This window comes from Mycteria americana, chromosome 15, assembly GCF_035582795.1.
Source record: "Mycteria americana isolate JAX WOST 10 ecotype Jacksonville Zoo and Gardens chromosome 15, USCA_MyAme_1.0, whole genome shotgun sequence".
Classification (NCBI taxonomy): Eukaryota; Metazoa; Chordata; class Aves; order Ciconiiformes; family Ciconiidae; genus Mycteria; species Mycteria americana.
This window is the reverse complement of record NC_134379.1, coordinates 5,268,606-5,291,949: the sequence shown is the minus strand read 5'-3', so window position 1 is coordinate 5,291,949 and position 23,344 is coordinate 5,268,606. Positions and strand designations below refer to the sequence as shown.

Below are 23,344 nucleotides of genomic sequence, written 5' to 3'. Positions count from 1 at the left end.
TGTCCTCTTGTATTTCACAACCATTTATCCAGCTCTAGGTACAGCTGATACCTTGTTGAAAGGTTTCTGTATCCCTCCACCTGCTTTGTGATCTTGAGATAGCAGAAACATCTCTTCTTTCTGCTTGCCTATTTAAGCGCAATGGCTAGTATTTTTTTAATTCTCCTTCATACGCTTGTTTTGTTTCACAGAGACATTCTGTTTATAATAATGCCAAGCCAGCCAGCAAGGGTGTTGCTAGACACACAGATCTTTCAGACCTTCCTCTTGCAGGTAAGTCACAGTAAACGTACAAATATTGCCTCTTTTTACTAGCAAAAGCTTGTCATTAACTCTTGGCCTCTGCCTGGGCCGTTTTTCCTCTTCTCGTATGGTCAAAGGAAACATGAAAAAATGTCTTCAGAGTCTTTGTTTTAGAGAGCTTATTAATTTTGTCATGTTTCCATTCGCATCTTGATCATAGCCTTAGAAAACTAAAAAATAGCTGATTTACTATGGTTTGCCAACACAAACTTGCCTTCTTTATTCCAAAGTATCCATGGCACCTCTCTAATCCATGCTGTGGAACTGGAGAGGATTGGATTTTGTTCAACATGTATATATCTGGAACAAGTCCAAAGCACTGTCTTTTGAGAGTTTGTTTGTTTTTAAATTAAGCTTCATTTGAAATACATCAAACATTTCAGATACTGATGTGACTGTTTTAGGAGCAGTCATATTTGGGCTTGAAATAGTTTGTTCTGAGAGTTCTCAAGAGATGGGTTTGTTTTTATTTCACACTTTGCTTTTGTTCTCTTGTCATTTAATATTCTTCTCTACCAGTGTTTGTTTCCCATTTTCTCTAGTGCCCTTTATTTTGATTATCTAGTCCTGAATGTCGTTGTTGCATTGAAATCAAAGCTAGTAACAACAGATTATTGAATTTTTAAGGACAGATGAAATATTATATTCCTGTAGTGAAACCTCAGTGAAACTGCAGGGAGGGACAAAAGAAATCAGTCACAACTTCTTCATTGGTAGACTGGATTTTCTGCAATAGTTTGCTAGTGCAGGAGAGAAATTATAACCGTCTTCATTTTTAGACTTTTCAGATAATCTGCTAAGATTCCCCTTCCATCATTTAAAGATGAAGACATACTGGATCTGAACAGCAAAACAGATTATAGGGTAGATGGCAGCATAAACAAATAACATCTTGTCTGTGCTACTGGCTTCTCCTGCAGGAGTAAATGCTAAGCAAGCAGACGTTATAGTGGAACAGACTGAGTTTACTTATTTATATCAGTTGGTTTCCAGAAAATGTCTTTCATGAGAGTATACAATGATCCTAAACAGAGCGTAACACCTTTTCAATCTCTACCAGTTTACTGTAGAGTGAAGTAATCTGTCAACTGTGTAATATAATGCCAGTCCTTAATAATAAATATCCCACTTCAGGCCATGGATAATTACTGTCATTACCCATAGACAATTGTTCTGTAACAATCTGTTGGAATCAACAGATATTTTATTAGCCATTGTATGGTAAAAATTTATGGTTGCTTATCTAACAAGTTCCTGTATTTACAGCTTCTCTTTGTACCTGGGTTTAATTTAGTTCCAATAATCCATAGCAAAGGCTTACTCATTATAAAGTTGTAATAGCTCTGGTTCCAATGTAAATAATCCTAGAAGGCAGTTGATCTAAGCCCTATGATAACAACACTGAATTAAAAAATATCCCCAAGGAAATTCAGAGTGAAGTAGTCTCCATAATAATAATCTTCTGACTGATTCCATCTGACCAGTATCACAGCAGGGTTCTGTGATGTCCTTAATATGACCCAAATGTTACATCGTTGGAGAGGAGAATGGATTACTTCGCAGAAAGCACTGATCTTTGGCTATGATCTTTTAATTTAGAATCGGAGGTTTACTGGTTCTGTCCTGGAGTTTCTAGCAGCCAGAAATAAGTCAAAGGAAGTATATTACTTGTGCAAAGGAAGTATATTACTTACGCAAGTGAGACTCAAAGTGCAAAACTGGATACTGTTAACTTGCACCACTTCAGGAACTACTGTATAATTCAAACCAGTAACCACAAAGTTTATTTAAATGGTGCAAATAAATAGTGCTAACAGAATGTGATTTTCCTTAATCATGTTACATATTTTTCATACGATTATTATCATGTTTCTCTTTCCAAATGATTCCTAATATGCCCTCATCTTCTCCCTCTTTTCTTTCCAGCTAGATGCTTCTAATAGCCTTTATTCCTATCTGGGATCCTTCCTTCTCCTTCCCTTTTTTGTACCATGCATGAATGCATCCTGAATGATTGGCACAGCACTTCCTAATTGGACCATGCCATTAACCAGTCCAATTATGTTAATGACAATTTAACAGTGCCTTTTTTTTTTTTTTTTTGCTATCCTTATAAACTAGTGAGAAACCTACATTCCTCTTCATAATGTTCAGATTTTGTTTATTGATATGCCTTTTGTGGTAGATCTGTTTCTCTAAGCAGAATATTCTTAAGTTTAAAACAATCCCAAGAATCATTCATTGGATGCCTGTCTGATTGGTGTGGCTATTTAAATTTGAGGCAATTCCCCATAAATCCAACCTAATGAGGAGCTAGAAGAATCATACACATTTGGAATATATAGTGGAAAACCAACAAAAAGACTTTTAAAAAGTATGCTGTGTGCTATTTCTTGTTTGTTATGGATTCGTGGTGCACACAAAGAAGGGACAGGTGAGTGGAAGGAAGGATGACCCTGACTGAGCAAGGTGTATGCAATCCAGTGCAACAAAGCTCTGCCAACAGCCAAGATGCTGGAAAGGAGACAGTCTCCTGGGCCTGGATTCTGTCCTTTTCCATCTGGACTTCTTAATAGATAGGAACTTAGCAGCTGTTTATGCTGCAGAAAGAAGGTGCAGAAATACGTATAGGTCTCAGCAGCTACAAATGCTGATTTAGTCTTGCAAAATTCAGGAGCCAAAGCAAGGGCAGCTGCATGCCTGTTGGAAGGATGTGTTTATCTGGCAACTGCTGATACACACACCCCAGTTACTGCTGAAAAGAAATTTAGGGCTGATTCAATGATACTAACCCTTGCTGAAGCTGAGATAAGAAGGAATTCACACCTCTAGGTGATATGGTATTAATTGATAATTAACATAGGGAGGTAACTGGTGGTCTTGGTAGTGTTAGCTTAATGGTTGGACTCGATGATCTTAAAGGTCTTTTCCAACCTATACGATTCTGTGATTCTGTGAACTGAAAAGGAGGAGAAAAAGTTGTGTTCCACATTCAGTTAATTTCCAATAACAGCTCATAATGTCCCAGCCATAGATCCTGGCTTGTTCACAGTTTGTCTACAGAAAAGCAGCAGCCAACTTTCCCTGTGTTATACATCACTCTACCTCATGATTGGTATGCATGGGGAGATAATTTGATTTCTATGATCTCTTTGGCTTCTCTTCAAAAACCTATCAACATTGGATTCTATGGCTACTAATTTTGTTGATTTTATTTTATTTATTCATATATATACATGTAAATATATATAATAAAATTTATTAAAAATGTAATATGTGTAATAAAAATATAGATGCATCTGCTATGAATATATTGAGACTTCTCAAAGTTCTGTCAGATAGGATGCCCAGCATCATGCGATAATAAATGCCTTGAGCTAGGTTGTATTCAGGAGACAAGAGGCTTTTTTGTTACAAGTCTGCTAATGGCAGAAAAGAAATTATTGTACTAGGGCTGGTCAGTCATCTGGTGAAGATATCTGGCGATCAGCTTTTGAACCTTTAAGACTGTAGGTTTTGGTATTTCCCCTCATTCACCTGAGGCCCCTACCCCCCAGCAGGAGTATCAATCACAGGAAACCAGGCAGTCTGTACTGTTGAAATCATCAAAGCTATTCCTTGTTATGATCACCTCTAATCTGCTCAAGGTTTCCTAGCCCCATGTGTGTTTAATGAACAAATGAGTACATTTGTTTAGAATCAAAACAACAGACTACATATTGTGTGCTGGGTGGCAGGACAGTGGTTAATCAAACTCCTCAGACTGCAAACTGACAGCTTTTTTTTAATTCCCACAGACCTTCTGAAGGGGAGAAGTGAAGAGCTGAAACCAGACCATTACCTCCGTAAAAGTCCCTCCCTGGAATCCCTGAGCAAACCCCCTATGGCCTTCAGCAGCAGAATGCTTACCTCTACCCCCAGCAGCTTGAAACCCCAAAGCAAACTCAGGTACCAACTCAGTTTCCTGGGAAAAGCAGCACAGTGGAAAGATTGACAGCATTACCTGGCACCAAGATGAATGTTTTAATCTGGTGGACCCCTGTCTCCAGTGGAAACTCTGCTGGCTTGTCTGTCCAGTTCAGAATTACTAGGCTGTGTCAAATCTAAATATCATAATTCAGATTATAATAACCACAGTTATCTGTAAGATGAGCAGTCATGACAAAATGAAGAAAGCAAGCTTTCAGGAGCCACTAAGTTGTATACAAGAATTCCATCATGTGTACGAGTGGTCAACCCTCATTATCTTACTGTAGCTTTGCATGTTATGACAAGTTAAAAACTAAGAGCTTTGCGGTCCAAGGGAAAGCTGGACACATAATTTTCTTCTGTCCTGAGAAAAAACATATGTATTTTCCTCTGATCTCCACCATTATTTCCAATGGTAGAAGCTGTAGGGTGGAGACAATGCGGGTGTTTTGATTGTTGGCCTTTAACTGTCCTCGAGGCCTTGACTGCAATACAGCTTCCAGATTTTTCATTTTATTCAAGAACTCATTCTGCAGCAGCTCAATTGGATGTGAATTTGCTGTTACAGATTCTTTAGATAGTTTCTTTCAATTCTGCACCCTAAATCTTATTTTTCAATATGTAAGTTTCTAAGTAAAGCTGATGAAAATAATAGCAGAAATGCTGGGTTAACACATGCCATCGAATATCCATAGGCTGCTGTTTTTTCAGCTCTTTGTATGCAGTGATACCAACTGAATTTGTCTCATCTAAAGGCAAATACAGAATGCAAGCTCTGAAAGCTATTAGAGTTTGGTTTACATTTAGGTTCTGTGCTACCATTCTGCTTTGTCATACAGATATTTACACACTGGTAAAAATTAAGAGACTTCAGGCATATTTATCTTCTTCTCCCTTATGCTTCCCTGGGTTAGCGTGGAGAGAAAGGACCCACTGGCAGCCTTGGCTCGGGAGTATGGTGGTTCGAAGAGGAATGCTCTGTTGAAATGGTGCCAAAAGAAGACTGAAGGTTACCAGGTAAGGGAATAGGTACATTTTTACTTTTCTCTGGAGAGTAATTCATCACTTTCCTATAGGTGTGCAGTAAGCAATGTCACTTCAAACAAATATGTGTATTTCAGTCTGCTGATTTTTGCATGTTTACTTCCACTGGCTGTTTCCATCCTATTCCTTCAGATTTCTTTAATACTGCAGTCCCCAATATTACATTTTCATAAGTAATTCGTATACAAATCCCAAAATATTTACTGCATCAAAGGTTGCTGATGGTGAGAAACAGAGTGTATATGCACAGCAGCTTCAATTTGGCATCAATTTTTGAAATTACATTCTAATATCTTTTTCTATAGGCTTCTGTGGGCGATGTGCTTTTATGAGAGTTTTTTCATTGGTCGTTTCTGTAAAACCGAAGAAATATTTCTTTGTGTGGCCTTGACCAAATGAAGTTTGCAGCTTGGGGCCCCGCTTTTTCTAATCTTCTGCAGTTTAATGGGATTTTGCAAAGCAAGTTTTGACTGCTTGAGGATGTCATTTTCACTGTTAAACAGACATAATGATTTGTCCAGTTCTTGTATGGCCATTGCTGTGCTTATCAAGCTCTGGCTAGTGTTTGTATGCAGTTGAGTTAGGCCTTTGGTTCTGCTTGTAACTGAGCTGTAGAAGGCAATTATAGACAACAGTTCATCCTGTGATATATGCTGGGTGTGCAGGATAGTCTTGTTTGATATAATGTTGAGATTTTTTCCTTCTTAAGAATAATATTGTTTGTTACTTAGAGCAGAAGGCAAAAGCAGTTATCACCACATGATATGCACCCTGGAGCAAGTCTTTAATAAAAGCAGAGTCCATCTTTTAAAGTAAATAATAAAATATTTTTTTTCTTCACAACCAGCTCTTTATGAAGCATTAGCTGCAGGAATTTGGAAGAAAAGACGGTAGCTTTCCCTTTAAGTAAATTGATCTAGAAAAGCTTGAGTCATTTCTTAGCACTGGCATATTCATCAGGCTTGCACCAATTTCACAGAAGGACAGGCATCAGAGAAAGCTCTTGACTTTAGATACACCTTAGAAAGAATAAAGCCAGGGTTAGCGTTTAGCCTCCAGTTCTGTGATACTGCCTAAAAGGCGCCACAGTGCTGTCCCCTGAAATTGTGTGATCTATGCTGTGTTGATTTATTTTATATCTCATCTACTAAAATTCTCCTGGTCTTGGATTTGAAGGTGTGGGAGAACATTCCCATCCAGTCCTCAGAAAGTGATTCACGAAATATAACTTTTCCAAATCTAACTTCTGTTAAGCCAGCAAACCCACCTGTCGAGTAACACTTTCTCCTGACAGTGTTGCCCTTTTTTGTTTCAGATAGTGCATATGGTGAGCTTCCTCCACTTCTCTTAAAACAGTCTAACACCGATGAATTCGCTGTTAGAACTATTCTCTGAGAGTCAGCCTGTAGTTTTCTTTCTCTGATTACACCCAAGTTGGACTAAATGTATTGCTTTTAGAAATTATTATGTGGCTTTGCAGAGATAGAGGCCTGTCCTGATTCTGTAGGTACCGGACTGGCACCAAGAGTGACAAGTATTCCCTCTGTGGTAGAATAGAAAAGGAGTTTTGTTTTTCTGTGCTGAACCCAAGTAGTGGAGCTAACTGTGTATCAGATAGCAGGCCACCCAGGAGGTATGCAAGGCAATCCAGGTCTATTTGTTTTCCTTTTAGTATTAGTCTCTGGAGGAAAGTATGTCCATGCTTCAGAGGATAGTGGAAGTCTTTGCTTTATATATGGCTGCTGGAGTGTTGTTGGTATGTGACGGTCCAGATGATGTTTCAGAAAAAGCTTTGTCATTTTGGTTCCTGCTCTGATGAGGCTCTTGTTCTGTTCATGGCTGTCCTCTGTCGTTACTCTTTCTAAAGCAGCAGAATGAGTTTTCAGCAGCTTTTGAGAACAAGCCTGTAAAACACTGACAAACACTGCGTAATCCAGGAGAGTCTGAGAAGTTCAGACTGTGATGTGGTGGGGAGCCTTATTACCCAGAGTGTAAGATCTCAGGGCAGAAATTAAAGTCAGATGAACCAAAGGACAAACACAGTATTGATTTATGGTGAGAGCCTTGCCTCTCTATCTTCACTGCTTCATTTAGAGGCATTATCTCTTGGATGTTCTTCCTCAGATTCTCATTCCCATTGCGCTCTTTTCAGTGCATTCACTAACTCTTCTTGAACTTGCTTTCCCAGACCCTTGCACTCTTACGATAAGGCTGATATTAAGCTCCACAGGGAGTTTTTATCATTCTTGAGTACAAAGAACTGGAGCGAAGAACGTCATCCTCCTTCCTGCCTTAGCCACTGCAATGGTGAGAATGAGGTAATGAACTCTACCAAGCAGAACCCTGAGGATGTGCATGACTTCTTTTCCATAGATAATACCCCTGTCTATGAGGCATCATCTGTGTAAATCCCAGTATAATCTGTCATATTCTTTCTAACATAAAGCCCAGAACCACAGATAACCTTGGATGCAAGCTGTTTTCAGCTCTGTGACACAGTGGAATGAGAGAATAAAAGACTTGCTGCTTGGCTGCCTAACTTCTTTTTTCAGTGGCAAAATGTACTGCCTTTGAGGTCTAGTAACAGCTCCTGATCTGAGCTGGTGAGGAAGAGAGAGATTCCTTTCTGTTTAAACTATGAAGATACTGGATTTCATTAAACAGCACGAGCAAAATGGATTAGAATAACCAATACTCTCAGTAGCAGCTACTACTGATGTCCCAGATTCCCTGAGGAAAGCTGGATTAGTGACCTAGGAAGGTATCTGGGGATAAGACCTAGGGACCAGCACACAAGGCTGCACTTTTTAAATGCTTTAATCCATACAAAGCTTATACTGTAGATAGAAATTTACATCCTGCTCCTGGCATATATCTTTGCATTGACTACAGTGGGAATATTCCCTGGCTTTGAACTTCAGTGTGTTCCCCAGGAGGCAATCTCATAAAACAAGAGAGGAACACTGGAGGGAGTTGAGAGAAGTGCAACACAAATTAGTAGTGACGTGGAGGGTTTTGTTTGTTTTTTTAAAAAAAGAAATTGCATGAGTTTACAGTAACTGGGGGGAAACATGGAAGCATCTATGTTTCTCTAATCTGCTATGTCATTTCTAAGATCCCTACTTAAACAATGATTTGATATCAAAAAGATATGAATGCTAAAGAGAAAGAGTAATTATTTAGAACATGAAAACAGAATCACTAGAATGAAAATAAAGTGGAAGTTCAGGTTAATGACTAGGAGAAAAGAATATGAAAGTGGGATTGCATACACTGGCATGACTGATCATATGATTTCAATTGTCATATCTCAATGCCTTGATGAATGTTATCTGGCATTTTGGCCATCGATTTTTAATAACTGTGCAGGGGACATGCTAAAAAAAATCTCAGCAGTAAAAAGAATTGTAGTGAAATAAGGCTTTTGGGCTCAGTGGCTTTGTGCAAAACTTCCTCAAGGAAAATCTCCAGCTTAAAAAAAACAACCTTAATCTAATGCATGGTTCCCTATAAGAATTGTGCACTGGCACATGATCTCTTTTGCCAGACATACATAGACTGTTCTTTCTGCCTCTCTGAATTTGTTGACATCATGGTGTATAATGTAGGATGATGAGATGACCAGACTTGAGAACTGCTTTTATGGCTCTGGAACTCAATTACCACAAGTCCTTTAAACCACAAAGCTTGCTGAGAGTAAGTTATTTATGTTAAAATAGCTTTTTCTCTGTTGTCTTGTGGTGGGGCTTTTTTCATCTATTTAAAAAGATTATACATCATAGCAACAGTGTGAAGTAGAAATTGGGTGCCTCTTTTCTAATAGGCTCTGTTCCCATGAGTTGTAACTCCTGGAAGCTGCTGAGAGTCATTCTTGTTGCATTATCACCTTCCATAATCATATCATTAGTGACTGTGGTGTTATTTAAGTGCCCTGGTTCTGTTTGCTCTCTGTGGAGACCATTTGTCAAGGGGCCAAACCTCTCTAGATTAAGTTTATTACTATCCACAGATGTATTGTGAAAACATGGAACATCAAGAGGCACTTAACCCATGATCATTAGAACTGAGGATTATTTTTCTGCCACATATACCCTCTCCAGAGAGAGGAGGGAATTGCTACCATGTTAATGAATATGGCTCGCTTAAAAGAATTGTTTTCATGTTTTTTCCAACCACTACACATCCATCCTGTGGCACAGAGGAAAAGAGAATGAGACCAACTCTTTTCTCCCATGCACAATCATGGTTATTCTTTTTATCAAAGTTATATTTGGTTTAACAGGACCCATTTGGGATCCACTTGTTGAAGAACCACTATCTTTTATAGTAAAGCTATCCATGCGGTTGTCTTAAGTAGAGGAATGCTAGATAGGAGGAGACGAGGAATGTTCTAGAACTGACAAAGGGAAATGGCAGCTATACCTCTGAAGATTTTTATCTTTCCCCGACCTGTGCATTCAAGCCATTGCATTATGTCATCTCCCCGATTATGACAGTGTCAGTACACCAGCTTATGGATAAAGGTAGTGGACATCTTCAGGAGAAGAGGTAGTGCTCCCTATTAGCACTGACACCAATATGAGATGGCTGATAAACTTGTATTGGTCTTACTGGTATTTGTGGGACCAGCCTCAGATCCGATTTCATACCATCTGGAGGAATCTCAACAGCATGGAGAAACTACTAACCAGAGCAATCTTTACGTAGCTTTTAATGTTGTACAAGTAGTTCCTGGAGAAAAGAATTCCTTTTAATTATTCTGCGTAAAATACGCTAGCAAGTATGAGCAAAGCTAGAAGAAAATGATTTATTTGTTTCCATGCCTTATTTGGAGTGATGTGACTTTGCAGTAGGTCCCAGGAACACTGTGCAGTTTTAGAAAGTATGCTTAGGAGTATGTAGGAACTATTTTTAGGGCAATACTCTCTGACATTGTATTGTTTAGTCTAAATTAGCAAAATACAAATATCTGTATGCTCAACCATTCTGAATATTTGCCTCAAAAGTTGTGAATTGTTTTTTGAAGCTTCCTTTTCTTGAAACACAGATAGTTTTGGGGCTCTGATGAAATATCCTGATGGAGACTGCAGCCTGCATAGTTTCCAGAAATGCCGATTGGCATTAAGAGGAGTCTAAATACTTCAACCTTTGTCTTTACTGTATATATTAATGAAAGTGCCATTCCTGTATAGTGCCTCAGCTATTCAAAAAGAAGAAAAAAACCCTGCCCTGCAGTATTCCTGCTATTATGGCTATTCTAGCCTTGAGAGACAGAAATCAGAAACAAATTACTTCCGAACATAACATAAAAGTCATTAAATGTAATTCTGAATGCTTTTACTACTAGAAGCATAAAGCTGGTATATCAGACTATGTAAAAGTTGGTGTCTCTGCATAGTACTACATTCTTCATGTAGCAAAGATGCAAAAGCTTAGGGAGAAAAATAAAGGCTATTGCAGTATTTGCTGTTTGTCAAGTAATTATAGCAAGAGACTGGTTGACTAGTGGTTTGGCAGTGGATATAATATAAAGCTTTTTACCCTTTTGTATTCAGTTTAAACTCAGACTAATACTAACTTTCTGTTTATGAATTTGTGGCTTTCTTTTTCTCACAGGAATTTGCATTCCTTTTCTTTTTGTACTAGGCAGTATTTCCTCCGTACTCTCTTTGTTCTCAAGCCCTATTCCATGATGATATCCCCTGCTTTTTCTCATATTTTTTTTGACTCGTTTGCTGGCTGGATGAGATCCAGCACAGATTAAGTGTAGCCCAAAGATCAAATGCAGATAGGGCTGGTGAGGACATAATGCATCCCCTTTGGTCAAGTGGTCATGGGGCCAATGCATTGTCATTAGGGAGATGGACTCTCTCTGCTGCTAGGACAGCCAGCCGGACAGACTATTTTTTGACTGCTGATGCATCAAGCAGCCGTATTCCTGGGGTTGCACATTGTGGGGACCTGCTTTATAAGAGATCCTAAAAGCTCCTTCATGGTCAGTTGTACGTTAACATGTCTGTGCTTGGCGGTTTCTTCCTTATTCTGGAAACTAAGGGTTATATTTAGAAACAAGAAGTCTGTTATTTCTTTGTACGTCATTAGTGTGGGTAGTTGACATTATCTTTCTACTTAAGCAACTAATGTCTCAATCTTTTTTAAGTCTCGACTGAGCACTTTGCCTCACACTTTAGTTATGCACCATCTTGGACCACAGAGAGTGAACAGAGACTATATTGCAAATGCTACCACAGTCCTCAGGGTTGGTGCTCAGGCTGGCAGTTCTAGTAAAGGATCAGAGCGCTGAATGGGACAAAACCCAGGATCAACCCTCTCAACCTCTGAACCTGGGCAGAATATAATTCCTGGGACTTGGCTCGTAAAACAATCAGTCAAACGCTTCCTTTGACACTAACATAATGGATCTTAGTTTTAAAGCCTTGAGAATCCCAGCACAGCTGTGCACTGTCCTAAAGAAATACAGAGAAGAACCCAGTTGTTTCTTCATCACAAGATGTGCACTTGGGTATGGGAGTGATTCTCTTAACCTTTTCTACATTACTTTTTGATTTTGTGTCAACAAGTAGCATAAAACTGTTTCAATATGTCTCAAAATTGTATCAGTCTCTCGTATATCAACATTAATCAGGTTTCTGTCTAAATATTTAACTAGTCATGAGAACAAGGTAAGCTGTGGCATTCCGTAATTCAGCAGTAACAGAGGGGTAGATGTACAGGTTTTCTGGCCACCTTTCCAAGTGAGGCCTTTCAAGCAACAAGGATAGGAGATAAATCCCATCTGCTGTTACACACAGTTTATGTGCACTCTGGAAAGGCTGGATTCCCACAGTACTGTGCTCTTGTGTGCTGAAAATCAGCAGCAAAACAAATAACTCCCAGTTTGTGTGATGTGGGTGAAGAAAAACACTGAAAAAAAACCCTCCAGATTTAAATAGCAGCCACCCATTCATTCTAAGCAGCATTCATGGCAGTCTCTCTCTCTTCTGGGGAGGACTGGGAAGATTTCCCATCTGCCATACTAACCTGTGTGCCTGAGATTAGAGGCTTATGGCCAGAGCCTGCTGAGTAAGCAGGAAAAAGCTGTCTGTCTTAATATTTGCCAATACCATTGATGCAATAAAGTTCTTCTCTGGTGAACAATGACACTTACCCTAAAGTACCATACGCTAGCATATCCCTTTTGGTATGAGAGGACGCACAAGCTTACGAAGAGTTCTGCGTCCACAGTACTCGTAGCATTTTGACATTTAGAAGTAGCATATATGTGCAATGGGTTTTTCCCAGGAAGTTATTCTTTGAGTTTCTGAGAAACGGGTGAATTTGCTGGCTCTCGTTGTGTTTCTCTTGATTTTTGCAGAAGAGAAGGATGTTGACTTCAGAAAGACTTTTTCTATCTATGCAAAAGTTGAAGGGAGTCTTGCTAATAGCTATTGAGATAAGACGGATTATCCTGTGTTTAAATAAAAATTGACAATATGTTGGTCAGAAATTTTGCTCCCAAGTCTGCTTTGGACCATCTTTGTGACTTTGGCAGTGGCAGTCTTGCATAATACCATTGCCTTGATTTCCCTAGCTGTTAAAATATAGATCATCATATCATATCATTGGATGATGATGAGTTTCAGTAATATTTTGAAAGATGCTCTGATAAAAAGGGCACTCTTGAGAGATTTTAATTGATGAAAGTACAGGCTTAAAATTTCAAGATATTCTCATTTTTTTTTCCAGAATAAATGTTTTCTTTTTCTAAATAAAAACACTTATAGTGGAATGTGTACATGCAGCTTCTCTGTATTTCCCAGCTGGACCCAGGGTTGGGTCTGGAAAATAAATGCAGCAGCCAAATCGTGGCATGTTGGGAATAATCAGGTTGATTACCAATGTGCAAGCCCCCTTCACAATGATGCCAATGCATAAACGTGCTCTTCCAGGGTAGCCAAATAACTTGAGCCAAGCTCTACTTTTTTTCATACAAGGGGCTTTATCCTGTAAACAAATACAAGTCTCTTGATTGGAGGGATAAAATAAATGCCCATGCAGCGCTCTCATGCGTAACGTTCTATCCTGCTGGGTAATTTTAAAAATAGCATTTATATTCTATCCATCCCAAAGTCCAAGACGCTTTCCTTGTGTTGCCTGGATGCAGTGACAATCAGTGAAAACACTGAATTGATTGGTCACCAGCTGGAACAGCTCCAAACTGTGAATTTAACTGGGAGAGAGCTGAGCCCTGCTGCCTGTTCCATGAATATCCTTTGCTGTTGAGACCTCTCCCCACCTTGTTTCCATCCTTTACCGTGAGCCAGCTGCAGTCTGCAGCCTACCCCTCCACCCAAGAATTCCAGGATATGGCTAATCTCTGAACTATCAATACAGATAATTAGAAATAGCAGTGTGGTCATTAGCAATTCTGCACCAGGGCTCCAGGCAGGAAGTAGCTGAGCTGCTGTCTTGGACACAGAGGGGAGCTAGTTCCTCCCCCTCTCTCCCTCCCTCCTTCCCCAGAGTATCTGTGTGGTCCTTGGAGCTATGCTGCTGCATCTTCATTCTTGCAGCCTTGGGAATGAAGGAACACAGCCTAGCCTGTTTCATCTCTGTGGCATTCAGCAGTGGTGTCATTTATACGAGTTGCTGAGAAAATTGATGGAAGTGTTAGTTGTGTAGCGAGCAGGGAGTTGGCTTTCAGCAGGTGAGCATAACAAGTATAATTTATACTGAAGAGCAGAAGAGAGATGCATAGCCAAAATAAGAACTCATCAATATCTAATGGGATTATTACAATGAGGAGAATTTGTTAGTTCCTAGTCTTGCTGTGTAATCCACCTCTGCCTCTCCAGATATAACTAACACTTGTTTTGCCCACTCACTGAATGTGACAGTGGTGTAAATTAGAGAAGTACCAGTCACACTCGATATATATCTTTTGTCACCATTACTTCATCTCTGAAATGGCCCAGAGATGTCCATAAAATTGCTTCTGCTTATACCAGCTCTCATTTGGTCCTGTACGTTTGTGTAATAAAAAGCCAGCTCCCTGTGAACTCAGCATTGTACACTCTCTCTCTCTCCCCCTCCCCTCCCCCAAGCTGGTGTGCAAAGATAATAAAGATAAATTAAGACCCAAAATGAGGAATATGTACAAACACCTGTTACTTTACTAGCCTTTAGTCAGACCTTTGAAGTAGGTGACTTTTAGTAATGAGAATGTTGTCATGGGGTAATTCGCATTCAAAACAACTCCTATTATTTGCTAGGAAAGGTTAAAATACATTCACTGTGTGTTATGAGCACTGTGCCAGCAACTACTCTCAACCCTTGTTCACCAGAATTTGTTTTAATTTTAAAAAGTCAGTCTTTGTATACTAAAATGCAAATAAAACCTAAAAAATGAGAACAAAGTATAGTGAAATGTTTGCCAGTCTACACGGTACTGGGAGCAATAGATCTGATGGGCACGAATGGATGCTATTTGGCTCATTAGGGAGGTTACTCATATGTATAGTTACAGTGATGGTTTCAGTGTCAGTAGTAACTGGTTTTCACCTTGCAAGCAGAGAAAATGGGAGGTCACATAATTACTTCATCATGTATTACCTTAAATAGCTCCCATTTAGTACTACTTTCATTTTTTATTCTTATGAAAACTTTAGCTATAGCAGCACCCCATCTCTTTTTGTAATCAAAATACCGGAACTAAGCAGCCTTGCAGAGGTTATGGACCTCCTCAATACCTCCTGAAGAAAGAGCTGAGCTTGAAGAGTGCACAGATCAATTTAGAATGGCTTTACAATTTACTCTGAATGATGTCTCTGAAGATGACTCCTGTCAGATGAGCTTGTTTTGAGCACCGAACTTTAGAGAGCATCATGCTACCTATTCTTGCCAGTCTGACTCAACTAGGAAAGATAATGAAGCAAATTGGATCATGCCTGATCTTCTCAGATCTCTGGCTTTTGAGAGTCTAAAATAGTTGGGAGCTGAAAAATCTATGTGTAGGATGCATGACAATAAGCTTGTTAAATTTCCTCTGTTTAAATGTCCCTGCTCCATGTGACTGCTGTAGTCCACTGATGTTTGATGCTTTTGCAGAAAAATCTACTCATAAGCTCTCTTTCTAATGTCTTGTCTATGCTAAGCAGGCTCAGTAATTCACACTTACTGAAGCAAATGATAAACTGTAAACTCAAGGCAACACCTGTGGCAGCAGTGGAGCAAGGAGCAAACAGAACCTAGGAATGTGATGGGGAATGGGGTTTGTTTCTTTATAAAAAGGCACATAGTAAATGGGATAACCTTTAAAGAGCTGGCACCAGTTCCTTATCGTTTCACTGTGCTGTAATTACATAATTTAACAACATTTTCCTATAGCATTTTATGTTATCTGAGCTATGTTGTTTCATACACATGTAATCAGCAATAAGATGCATGACTTACTGACATGGCTGGTAGAAGCATTAGAAATATGGATGATGGGGCTAGAAACACAAAGTTTCAAAGAAAGGTTAAAACAGTTCTTAATGGAGACTGCAGCTGCCTGAACCATTTGAACTAGGGATATTAATACAGCCTGGAGGATAGAAGGTCATTTGGCTTCCTCCCCAGTCTTGGCTAGCCACTTAATCTCTATACAATAAACAGTATTGCTGTTCCACAAGTTATTCTGGATTTTTTTTTTTTAAATCAAGAGGCATTACTTTATTGTGTATTCCATTTAAGAGAAAAAGATTTGTAAGATAATTCAGAAAGGTACCTGGTAGTAGATTGACTAAATGGGATACACAAATCACTTTAGACTTGCAGCTACCCATTGAAAATAGCTGTGTGCAATTGTCCAAGTCATCTGGGTGCACCCTGTAATTACAGAAGAATCCAGGCAGTCTTTAATTTTAGGCATTCATGCCTTTCACCCGTGTTAACTGGATCTGACCACGCTTCTAATTCACCCATATTTCCAGTAGATTGCCCAGATGTTTTGTACCTTTGCTGGAGCATTTTAGATGAACTGGAGTGTTTTGTTTGCTTAGAAGGTTAGGTCATGCTAAAAGGAGCCCTTCTTCACTTGTATTGCTTCTTAGAAAGTATTTAGAACTTGCCTATCCAGAGCTCAAAGCTTATATGCTTCCTTTGATAGAACCTCTTTGGCTGAAGCCTGCTAACATGTCCCCAGCCAATTAGGGTGTAATAAATCCAAATTAGATTTGCAGTGTCATGGAGCTACTGTTAAAGATGGGTGGGTGTAGGTAATCTTTGGAAGTTGCCTTTCAAGGTACCTTGATCAGATTTTACATTGGAAAGGTCTGAGTTCAGATTTGCAGAGATGTGGCTCATGAAAAGGAGGTTCCTGTTCAGACATCTGTGTCTAAATATAACCACGTGAAAACACTGAGCTGTGGAGGAGATGTGGGTCTCTGGTTAGCGATAAGCAGGAAGGATTGCAGAAAGCTGAGCCAGTTAAGGGGGAGCTGCTATTAAAAACAAGGCAATTCCCTTTGGTTTATTCAATATATTTATTTTAACTAGTTCTGTCTTCAGTATTTAAGTTTATATTCTGTATGGGCTGAACCTCAATAATTAGCCACTCTGGCATGTTCCTGGTGTGCCGTTCTATACCAATGACTTCTGAGAGGCAGGAGGACATGTTGTATCCTGAGGGGGGAGGGTGGGAAGAATGATGCTAAGGTCATATTTATTGCAGGCTTTCTTCCACAGAGTTGCAGGCTAGCTTCAAGCTGATTCATGTCTATAATTTATAATTCTGGGTCTTACAGAGAAAATTATGACTCAGAGAGCCATTGCTGTGGGCACAGTAACATCCGCATAGCGGAAATATCTTATGTCAGTATTTTAACATACTCAGGCTGTAACGAAGAGCGTATGATGTCATTGTTGCTTTTTACTGAAGACTTGGAGTCAAAGATCTAGTGAAATCTAATGGGGTGGTTGTTTTTTCCTCAGATAAACAAGAAATTGTTTTTAGTGAGAACAGATCACACAGATTTCCCTGTGTGTCTTTACCGTGGCTCTCATAGCGCTCTGTTATCTGCAAGCAAAGGTCCTGTTCCTGGGGTGAGGGGCTAAGGTTAATGACTTGCAGGTGTTTAGTGTCTTTTAGACTTGGCCTACCACTAATATAATAGATAATACATTTGCTCTCTAAATAACATTGGCTGGATTTTTTTTTTTTTTTACTTTGCTTAATGTCAGATACTTTAATATTCATAGAAACGAACCATACTGGGTACTTCAGTACTTTCAGATAACTGTGCTCCCTGATGTGCTTCCAGATCCCAGTCTCTTAATATTCCCAGTGTATGTATAGTAGTTCACTCATGAGCTTTCGTTTGAAGTGAATGAACTTTTTTTACTGACAAGAAGCCTGGGAACTACACTGGAAATAGTTTAGTCTGGACACCTCTATGCTCTACACAGTAGTCTACCACTATCCCAGCAAACTTTGTACCCTCGCATCTTTCCATGTTCCTTTTTGCCACTCCATACAGGGTATGTAAAGAGGGTTCTGTCATCACACTATAAAAATGCCCCTCTTCTGGCCTGACTTTCATGTTCTTTCACGATTTTCAACTACACCACCCCCACTTCCCCAGTTGTTTTCTTAGCAGCACCATGGAAGGTTCTTAGCAGACCCAGGTCAAGTGCTGTGTAATATGGATATGTCTGCTCCAAATGAAGCTAGTAACCCTGAGCGCTGCAGGCTTAAGCTACTTGGCACCCCTTGACCCACGGGCCAGGGGTTAATCTCTGGTACAGCTGTCTTTAGCAGTGTAGCATGCTAAAGATAGCACTGGTGGCATGCTAAAGATAGACATTGGGGTACCAGTGACCATGAGACATACTGTAACCGTAAGATGGCAATTTTTTCACCCTGCCTAATGAGTACTATAGCTCAGTTTGATCTGCAGTCCCTATTCCATTTTCATATTTCTCCCTACATTCATTCTGCATACACTCTGATGCATACACTCTGATCTTCCTCCTAAAGGGTGCCATCCTATATAGGTTAACTTCTAGGTCTCTCATGAGAAGCTACATGCAGTTTTTCAGAGCTTGGGGTGGGGGTTCTGCTGTAAGCACACTGGGAGACAGAGAAATCACCAAACTTCCATCCTGCAGTTTGGAAGTGTACATTAACAACCAGCATGTACACAAATAGCTCCCACATATTCATGGACTGTGTGTTGAGGAATAGAGAGGTGTGGCAGAAAGGCTGAGACAGGTTCCACTGCCAAAATAATCAACAGAAGTGAATAGTTTCCAAGGTGTTCATTCCCTAAATTGTTTTCCTTTTTTTTTTTTTCTGGCTTCAGCAGAGCCAGAGATCTTCTGAGAAATCAGAATGCCTCTATTTTGACTTAATTCCTCTTGGTGTGCTCTAGTGGGGAGGTATTGAAGTAAAGCTGCAGTGTATCAAAACACAGAAGATCGCTTTTCATTTACCATGTCCTTATATGTCAAATTGAAAAGTAGTTAACACAGAATCCAAGATGAAATGCTAGAGAGGGGGTTATACCATGTATGAAATGGAAATGCATTTGTTTAGAGGAAAAAACCACAATTCACTGATGCTTGTTGGATGTGAAAATGGCAGCTAAGTGGTTTTGAGTATGTCTAAGTGTTTGTTGTTGTACTATTAACTGAACAGTTGAGCTGAACTTTTGAATATTCACTTTGGGTTTGCATTTAGGACCAAAATTCAGATTTGAGTTCATTTTCTCTGTTGATCATGACATACCATTTTGCAGTAGATTTCATCTGTGGCATAAATATTGTCAGCAGAACCCCATCCTTGAACTTTTGCTTGTTTGTAAGACTTGGATCCAAGAATTACTGAAGGTGACTGGCTGGACAATGCTGTTGGAGATGTGAGGATTTTTGGATCTAGTTCTGATTTTATTGTAGACATTACACTTCTTATCTCTAGATATTGTTAGGTTAGAAATTGTTAGGTACGAGTTTTAGGTATAGTTAAAACTACAAAGACAAGTAAAATCATCAAACTGATGCTGGGCTGGTGAAATACTCTAGGAAGGAACAGTTTTGTATCTCATGGGTATCTCAATAGCATCATGAAAATGAGGATCGGATATAACGTTCCCACACAAATATGACTTGCCTTTTTGTTTAGGCCTGTTGCTTAACTAAGGCTTTGTTTGTTCCTGTTTCCATGGCCTTTGGCGGGTGGGGGACACGACCTCCATTTTCCATTTCTATCATACAGTATAAAATGAGAATATTGGCATTTGATGATATGCTATTTGCTGATAAATGTATTGGCCTCAGTAAAAACACTTCTGTAGTTTGGCAGTCAGTCCTTTCCCACTAACTGCAGATTGATAAATACTAAGTAACTTGTTTTTCTGAAACGTCAAGAAAGCAGAGTAATCCAGCTTCAGCCAATTCCATAACACAAAGTTGGACTTCCATGGTGTGACATTATGGATTAGGCAAAGCCAAGACAGCTTTCGGAGCAAAGTATTTTTTTCTTGTGATGGTATCAAGCCACTACATCGCTTTTCCTTAATCTCCGTTGACAGATGTTAATAGAGCAAAATGCAATGTGGTGGCTGGTGCAGTGCGGTAATGTCTGCTGCTGATGGCCTGCTTTCTGAGCCCATTACATTTGTAGAGTTATTACAGCCAGAGTATTTTAACCTGAAATATTCTGTACTGCTTCAATTTGACTGTGTTTGGTTATGGACATTTATAACTAATCTGAAATCCTGTCTGACTGGACAAAGTCCCGGCTGGACGACTAATCAGTGAGGCATAGTAAGTGAAGAGCATATGCTAAAATACTTCCTGTCTGGGTTTTAGTGCATCTGCATTAGCTTTTGTATGAGAGATGCAGTAAAAGCTTTATCTTTTGGGGAATCTTGAAACTATCTGGAAAATAGCTAAATAAAGAAAATGAAATGGCAGAGAGTCCGAGTTGAAGTTCAGCACACAGGAAGATGTGGCTGGCGAGAATGATTTGACGGTAGCTCCACACCTGCCATAGTGTGAGAGACGGTGCAGTACCATCATGTCCTGGAGCCTTCCATGCTCCAGTAGCTGTTACTTTTCTAAGCAATATCACTTAGTTCACTGTTTTGTTTTTAGCCAGTATTTGGAACTACAGCTGCTACTACAGCAGCAAAACTTAGCCATGAGAATTCCTTAGTGTGCTGGTATGGCCAGTCAGTGCAAACAAGAGTGTTAGAAAGGTCACCTTGTTCACAGCATCAGAACTGGGCCACAAGCATATGTTTAACTACAGCTGTGCCTCACAAGAGAATCCCTGGGAAGAACCCCGAGTGTACTCTGTACCCCCAGTAATCTTTGTATTTTAAAGGAGTCCTTTACAGATGGGCTGATTTTAAAATACCAGTTTCTGTTTCTGTAATCACTCTAATCCACCTGTTGAACATAGCAGGTTCTGGACTTCAGTTGGCATGAGTAGGGAAACCAGGTTTCCTCTGGCACCTGAGTGCACCCTTGTAATAAGTTATGTGACTAGCAAAGAAGAATCCCACTGTCTAGCAACAAGGGGAAGGAAGATGCTTTTTGACCATTTAAACTCGCAACCATATTAGACTATTTTTTTCAAAATGTTTCCTTTTTACTGCTCTCCTGTTGGAGCTTGCAGTGGTGGGAGTGTTGCTACAGACAAGTCAGAGCTTTTTCTATCTCAGCTCTGGGGTTTCAATTGGGTGTTTATAAATATATCCATACCCCCTGAAACATTGCTTCCTCGAGCAAGCTCAGCCTTGTTGTCATGTTAGGAAATGTGTGAAGCCAAGATTTAAAGGTTTCTGTTTGTTTCTGTTCCGTAAGTATCTTGTATTGTACTTGTTACCAGTGATGCAGCCACATTTATTTGTCAGTGTTTATGGTAGTAGGAGAGTGAGCATCAGGAAACCTCTGTCCTCTCCTCAACTACTTATGGCTCATTTTGTGAATTGGGGTAGATGATTAAATTCTGTATCTCAGACTTCCTGATCTTTATCTACCTTTTGTTAAGTGTTCTCTGATGTGCGGATAAAAGATGCTGCATTGATAAAGAATATGAGAATGTAGATATGCATTCATTCAAATGACTGCAAACTGGGCACATCTGCCCAGCTCTTGGAAAGCTGCCCATTCAGCCGTTGCTGTTGCCAAGTTTGAGCCTTCCTCTCACATACAATTAAGCACATTCTTTATTTAGGGCTTGAGGACTATGTTAGTATTTCATCAGTTTGATATCACTTTTGATAAGGGGCTGAATCAAGTCATAATTGTTAATTACACATTCTCATTAAAGCGTGTACTGCTGTGTAATATCAGAAAGGTAACAGTGGTCAAATACACTGATTACACTGCCTCATCGTTCTACAAATCCATCCCTCTGTTACACATCCTGAGACAAGGAAGCATGAAATCAATTACAAAACGCCATTTTAAAATATCAGTGACTTCTGTTGTAGGTGCTGGAGAAATCATATTTCTGCCATTCTGTAATTGAAAGGGACCAGATAAAGTCCTTCCTCTTGCCAGCACAGGAAAATTGCACCTGCAGCATGTGCTGTACATGGTATTTCTCACCTTCTAGAAAGTATTGGAGAGAGTCTCTCTGTTTGGGGCCTGATGTGAAAAACATTGAACTCCTTAATAATCCCTTATCCGGGACTTTGAATCTTGCCATCCTACTTGGTATCTTTCTACTTGACATGAAAAAGAAGGAGAGAATGGAAAATGTAAACCTATATTCCTTTAATACTCTGAGTTTTTGTTTCATGACTGCATAAAAACTATTGTTTGGAGATTTTTTTGTTGTGTAGCACTGTTCAGGGATGGTTTATGTTTTCTCTTACAGAATATTGATATTACCAATTTCAGCAGCAGCTGGAGTGATGGGCTGGCCTTCTGTGCTCTCCTGCACACATATTTGCCTGCACATATTCCTTACCAGGAGCTCAACAGCCAGGATAAAGTAAGTTTTGTTGTACCTGCTCTAAGCAATTTGCAGAATTCACAGTGAGCATCATCCATTTTGATAGATATGTGGTGGAGACGCAGTGTTGCAAGACTTTGATCTTGATTCATACAAAATAAGTAGGTGGGAGCAACAGTAAGAGACAAGTGTCATTTTAGAACTTACAAACCAAACAGACTGGATAAAAAGGGGAAGGAAACCAACAGTGAGCTCCCAGAGACAAATGCTGGGACTACTGGATAAAGAGTTAGTGACAAGTTGCCTGAGTCCAGTGAGTGCTGCAGATAAACATGAAGACAGCATCCCTTTTGAAAGCCTAAACTATTTCTGCACTCCTGAGTTAGGCAGCACACATTAAAGTGCTGGATCAGTAGGCAGACAGATCATTAATTGAACTACTTGGACAGCAATGTATCTAAAAGTCAGACCATGTCAGCACATTCCAGGTATGTTATTAAGACCCTCACAAAGAGGAGGAAGCTGGATTTACTGGATTCAATTCAGACAGCTAGTATCTATTACAATAAGAATTACACAATATACAGGAAAGTCTTATGTCTTATGAGTTAACACCTCTTCAGAAACCTTTCATTCATAATAAAGACAGAACCTCAGTGGAGTTTTTTTTGCCAAATTGTAGTCAGTTTCACAAGAACCTCTTTGTCAAAAAGAGATGGCTGTAGCTTGGGCAAAAGTAGATTGAGCTATTCAAATACAAAGAACTTGTTTGTGAGTGTATTTTACTAATACAAAGTGAAAGTATTGAATCTAGATTTTTTCAGTTTTCAAATATACCTGCTCATTAAAACTTAATGATTAACCAGATGCAAAGTAGGATTCAGGAATCATGCTTTGATGATAATCCTTTGAACCTTTGTTGTATTTTTACAGAAGAGAAATCTGCTGTTAGCATTTCAAGCTGCTGAAAGTGTAGGCATCAAACCCAGCCTGGTGAGTAACCTACTTTTAGCAAGGGATGCATACACCATTCCAAAGCCTTTGTTGCCATGTGGCCAGTCAGTCAGCTTGCACTGAAAA

General features: G+C 39.5%; 1 protein-coding gene across 2 annotated transcripts in view; it reads left to right on the top strand.

Annotated features, from left to right (window-relative positions):
* SPECC1 (sperm antigen with calponin homology and coiled-coil domains 1) overlaps positions 1–23,344 on the top strand; it is an 89,192-nt gene that overhangs the window by 62,285 nt on the left and 3,563 nt on the right. For both annotated transcript variants that reach the window (XM_075518433.1, XM_075518434.1), the window contains 5 exons: positions 192–273; positions 4,101–4,251; positions 5,187–5,289; positions 22,187–22,303; positions 23,198–23,257. In XM_075518433.1, the coding sequence (XP_075374548.1) occupies positions 192–273; positions 4,101–4,251; positions 5,187–5,289; positions 22,187–22,303; positions 23,198–23,257 (513 nt within the window). The remainder of the gene's footprint in view (positions 1–191; positions 274–4,100; positions 4,252–5,186; positions 5,290–22,186; positions 22,304–23,197; positions 23,258–23,344) is intronic.